The sequence below is a fragment of the Malus domestica genome, chromosome 09 (assembly GCF_042453785.1).
Source record: "Malus domestica chromosome 09, GDT2T_hap1".
Classification (NCBI taxonomy): Eukaryota; Viridiplantae; Streptophyta; class Magnoliopsida; order Rosales; family Rosaceae; genus Malus; species Malus domestica.
Window position 1 is genome coordinate 25,513,360 of NC_091669.1, and position 5,643 is coordinate 25,519,002.

Sequence of the window (5,643 nt, forward strand, 5' to 3'; positions counted from 1 at the left end):
CAAGTCATTGCGACCCTTGGATCAACAACCTACGCATCTACATCAAATTTGAAGACTGAATTGGAGGAAAATTGTAAACAAAGATTGTAACCTACAAATTCAAATTAATACAAATCTACTTTGTACACATGGTTCTCATTTCATTCATTACAGAATTTTCGTGTTTACAATGCACTTTTGATGTGCACTAGAAAATGACATCCGCACTAACTTAAGTGCCTACCGCCTTATTTATTATTGTTTAAAAATTTAAATTAGTAGAGAATTGCTACTAGTCAAAGGGATCCACACCCGCTCTGGCTCTATTGTAGAACACAAGAACGCGGGACTTAGGCCATCTCCAACCGACCCACCCAAAGAGTCATAGGGTTAGCAATAGCTCAAAATGACACAAAAATCGTCTCTAACTGAGGGCTAGGCCAAAGGGCTTGTGGGACCCACTGGGCCAAAACCACCAAATCAGGCCAACGAGCTTGGCATTTCTAGCTAACCAGCCAGCTCGATGAGCCCAGCCAACTTTTTTCTTTTTTGGACAATTTTTTTTTAAATTTCTAATTTTTTTCATACACCATTTCTCACATACTTTTCACCATTCCATACTATCTCACTTCATTTTATTTCAATTCTTCACATTCTATTCTTTTCCAATAATATTTCCTTTAATTTTTTCAACAATTTTCAAATGGCCACCTCTTTCAATAATTTTCCAATATGTCCGAAAATCTTATTTTAATATGGTAGTTAATTTAATTAACTATATTAATTCAATAAAAATAGTAAATTATGTTTGGCCTATGGCCCCTCGGTTGGAGATGGTTTTTTGTTAAAGGGCTATGTCACAGCTCGTCCCGGATATGTTTATTATTTTACCCTTGACGGCGTGAAATTACTTAAATGCATTGGACGTTTTGAGTTGTGTGGTGTGGTTTAGACTTGCGTGGTGGACCAATATGCTAAGTTCTAATTATTTTAGACCAATCCTTTTTATTCCTAAGTATTTGGAACTAAAGGAATTTGTTTGTGTTGTTTGGTAGCCAATTAGGACCACATACATCCATACACACACAAAAACACAACCCGTTGACCCTCCCTCTCCCTCTCTCCTCCCTCTCTCGGATTTCTACCATCGTCCGTACCATTGTACGGACAATCTTCGACCCAACCTGTTTCTTCACGGATCGACGTTAAAAAGGTAATATTCTTGTTCCCTACAAGCTCTTGAGTTCATTCGTACCATCTTTAGGACTTGAAAACTTCGAAAACCCGAGAAACTGAGATCCTAGTTTTGAGGTACTATTCATGTAGTCGTAATTATGGATGTTTCAGGAAATTTTAAGCTTGTAGGAAGCTTTAGAATGTCCTTAAGAAGCTCGGAGAAGAAAAACCAAGTATTTTGGACGTCGGGAAGTCGAGTTTGACGAGTTGTAAGTTTTGGTCAGATTATCGAGTTTTCTTCATCGAGGTTCCGTGGATTTCAAGGCTTGAAATTGGTAAGGTTTTGTTCTTCTAGTTGCAAGCTTCATTTTGGGACAAATTTGAGGTAATTCGGTTAAGAAATGACTGAAATATCAAGGTTTTTTGAATTTCCAGTTTTCCAGCGACGACAACAGTCATCGGAGTCGAAGGAAGAAGACGAGCGAATATTCCATCAACTTTGACGGAATATTCTAACAGCGTCAGGTTAGTTTTAACGGTATATGCTATTATTTAATGGAATATTCCCTAACACCGTTAGGATTACCATCAGTGTGCCTGGCACATGCTCGTGCGTGGGCAGCGCGTCTGGACGTACCTTGGCCGGCGAGTGATGGCGCGTGGGTGGTCAGAAATTTTTCTAAAAATATTGGGATGTTTGTGAGGTTGTGTAGATCACGTTGGTATATTCAAACATCCCATTCGAGCAATGTTTGAGAAGTTATTAACTAGTTTTGTCTATGTGCTTTAATTAATGTATTTATAGTTATTTCACATATAGGGGAGACCTATCTCGAGGACGAGGGCAGTCAAGGGCAGCTTAGGGGCTACTACCCTTCGACTTACCAATGAGTGGACTTTTGGTTTTCAGTATATATGTATATGCTTGATATCTTTCCCATAAAATGCATGTAAATGAGTTATGATTTAAATTGCCCTGCCAAATGTTTTACATTTAGAATATGCATATGATGTTTGCATATATATATAATTGTGGTGCTATGGACGCTCAGGTAAGTCCTAGGTGAGTTTATGAATTGCGAATGTGAATAACGGTTGTGAGTAATTGAAAGACATTGAGCTCATAAACCTAGATCCCAATGTTAGTGATTTAGCTAGAGATATGGCAAGCCTGTATATGATGTCACCTCTTGCACCATATGCTCACATTGGATCCAATTTAGGTGCACAGTCTTGTCGTACCGACCACTATAGGTGGTTCTGACTCGTCGGTGATTAGCGATTTATCGCATAACTATCATGAGAGTGTAGCATTGAGCATAACTATATTACACCCAGTTTTTTCGTACAGACCATTACAGGTGGTTTTGACTCGTGTGCAGATGTAGTGCCATACAGGTCACCTTCTGTGACTCCGGCTAGATTTGATCAATGAGCTTATTTTCACCTGAGTTACTCATTCTGTTATATATTTGTCAAGGCATACTTATGAACATGGATACGTGAAGCATAAATTGATATACATATATATATTCATTTATATTCCATCTGAGGGAAAATTATACATGTTTTACGGCTAGAGGTTAGAGCATTTGATAAATGAAATGGTTTTGAAAAGCTTTGGTTTTGCCCACTCACACTTTCTGTTTTGCACCCCTCCAGGTTTTAGATAAGCTTGCAAAGTTGGTGGCTCATAAGGATTGATTGGAGGTTCTGATAGACTATCACAAATGTAGGGCATCTTTGGGTGTCGTTTAATTAGTACTTGTTTTCTGAACTGAACTTAGGCTACTTATGCTCTTGTTGTATATTAACACATATTCTAGCACTTGTCTTAACTAGTACTCTTATGAGTTGGTTTTCATTTATTCGTATTCTCTATTATCATTATTGCTTCTGCACTGTGTATATGGCTACGTCACCCTCATGTGACGGCCAGCATGCCCTGATTCTGGTCGGGGTGTGTCAGTTTGGTATCAGAGCCTAGGTTTAGTAGTCATGTATAGATCGTGAATATTTTAATCATTATGATGTCTTCTGTCAGAACTATGCCACCTCGTAGAGAGCGACATCACTCAGTTGAACCTAGTTTCCCTGATATTGCTCAGTTAGGGGAAACTATAGCTAATGCCATTCAGTCTTCGCTCTGTCCTCCTCAAAGGACACCTCTTGAAACTGTGTATAATCTGAAGCTAATCATTTTATGGGGAATGAAGGACATGAAGGAGAGGAGAAATGGATCAATCATATTGAGAAGACTTTTCGTGTACTGTAGAGTAAGGGGAATCTTCCGCCTGATAGGTGGGTTGAGACGACTACCTAGTTTTTGGGTCCGGAGCCTACATCTTGGTGGAGACAAGAGTCCTATCAGCTGACCCCAGAGGAAATTGGGGACTAGGAAGTGTTTAAACAATTGTTTCAGAAAATGTTTATTCCCCCTAAGTATATTGATCACAAAAAACAAGAATTTAGGCATCTGAAACAAGGAAAGATGACAACGAATGAATATTATAGGAGATTCACTAACTTGTCTTGCTATCATCTGGAGGTTATTGCTAATCCAGTTGAGATGCTCTGTCGTTTCAAGTTGGGTACTAAGAGGAAATGGCGTTCTATAGCGACCTCGACTCATTGTGCCACTTACCAGAAGTTTTATGAGATTTTGTTAAGGATTGAGGACTCAGAGAACATGCCTAGTGAAAGTGAAGAAGAAGAAGAAAAGAACGGGAACCAGAGGCAAGATGATAAAGGTAAAGGTCAGTCTTCTCAAAGACCTCATAAGACCTAGAGTTTTAAGAGGAGTGGAACTAGTTCCAACTCTTCTAGCGGAGGTTTTAGTGCCACTAGTCAGATGAGAGGTGGTAGATTTTCAGGAGGTCCTAGATTTCAGAGGCAGGGAGATGTTGGAAGAGGAAGTGCTCATTTATGCCATAAATGTAATAATAGATATTTTGGGGAGTGTAGGAGAGGCAGCAGTGGATGCTATACTTGTGGACAGATGGGGCATAGGCTTGTACATTGCCCTTAAAATCAGCAGAGGCCTCAACAGCCTTCCTTACCACCACCTGCGCCGACCCATCAAGTTTCAGGACCTAGTGGTTATGCCCAGACTGGTCGTGGTGGTGCTTATCATTATCAGGGCGACGCCACTCCTTATGCTACAGGGCAATATCAGTATCTGCAGGACCCTCATTATCAGGGTGGTTACCCACAGTATCTTGGAGGTTCTATGGCATATCAGCCACATTCAGCAGATGGATTCTAGTGGTACCAGGGGGGACAGCCCCTGCAGATAGACATTGTTGCTAGCAGTGCAAGATCTTCGAGACAATTGGGTCAGCCAAGACAAAGACAAGGTATTCATGCTAACAGAAATTGTGGTGGACGACAGCAAAATCAAGGATGTATCCACAAAATGACACTACAGGATGCTCAGAACAATCTTGATTTAATCATGGGTACGTTAAATATTCTTGGTCATTTTGTTAGAGTATTAATTAATTGTGGTGTTATGCATTATGTTGTTTCTCTTACATTTGCTCAAGTGATGCAACCTCATCCTACACTTCTAGGATATGATTTAGAGTTTTCTATGCCTAGATGGGAAAGATGTTATGTTGATCGGGTGTATCCAGGATGCCCAATGATGGTGGAGGATGTTGTTATGCCAGCTAACCTTATTCTGTTAGACATTGTTGATTTTGATGTGATTTTAGGCACTGATTGGTTACACTACAATAGTGCCAAGATAGATTGCTACGGGAAAACGGTTACTTTCCATCGTCTAGGATTATCTGAAGTTACTTTTGTGGGAGATCGTAATGGGGTGAGGCATGGCGTTATTTCTACTGTAAGAGCAAAAAGATTGTTGTCGAAGGTTTGTCAGGGATATTTGGCTGATGTGGTGTTGAATGATAATGCTCCTAGTAGTGTGGATGATGTACGAGTAGTTAGACATTTTCCGGATGTGTTCCCTGATGATCTTCATGGATTGCCGCCAAACCGAAATGTGGAGTTCACTATTGATTTAATCCCAGGTACGGATCCTATATCCTTAACTCCGTATAGAATGGCTCCTGTTGAATTGAAGGAATTCAAAGTCCAGTTGTAGGAATTAGTCGATAAAGGTTTTATTCAGCCTAGTACTTCACCCTGGGGAGCTCCAATTTTGTTTGTAAAGAAGAAAGATAGGACTTTGAGGCTATGTATTGATTATAGGCAATTGAATCGGGTAACGATTAAAAACCGTTATCCATTGCCGCGTATAGATGATTTGTTTGATCAACTTCGAGGTGCCTGCGTGTTTTCTAAGATTGATTTGAGGTCTGGTTATTACCAATTGAAGATCAGCAATGAGGATGTCCCTAAGACTGCTTTCAGGACTTGATATGGTCATTATGAGTTTCTAGTAATTCCATTCGAATTAACGAATGCACTAGCAGCTTTCATGGATTTGATGAATAGAATATTCCAGCCATTTATAGACAG

The 5,643-nt window shown here is 39.8% G+C and overlaps 1 protein-coding gene across 1 annotated transcript; it reads left to right on the forward strand.

Annotated features, from left to right (window-relative positions):
• The first annotated feature begins 4,801 nt into the window (after positions 1-4,801).
• Positions 4,802-5,266, forward strand: LOC139187867 (uncharacterized). Its single transcript, XM_070804476.1, has one exon. It carries the CDS (start codon positions 4,802-4,804, stop codon positions 5,264-5,266), a length of 465 nt encoding a protein of 154 aa, XP_070660577.1.
• Positions 5,267-5,643: the final 377 nt, after the last annotated feature.

Excerpts from the sequence above, each read along its gene's own strand:
- LOC139187867 (XM_070804476.1), top strand. The coding sequence starts at position 4,802 with ATGGTGGAGGATGTTGTTATGCCAGCTAACCTTATTCTGTTAGACATT.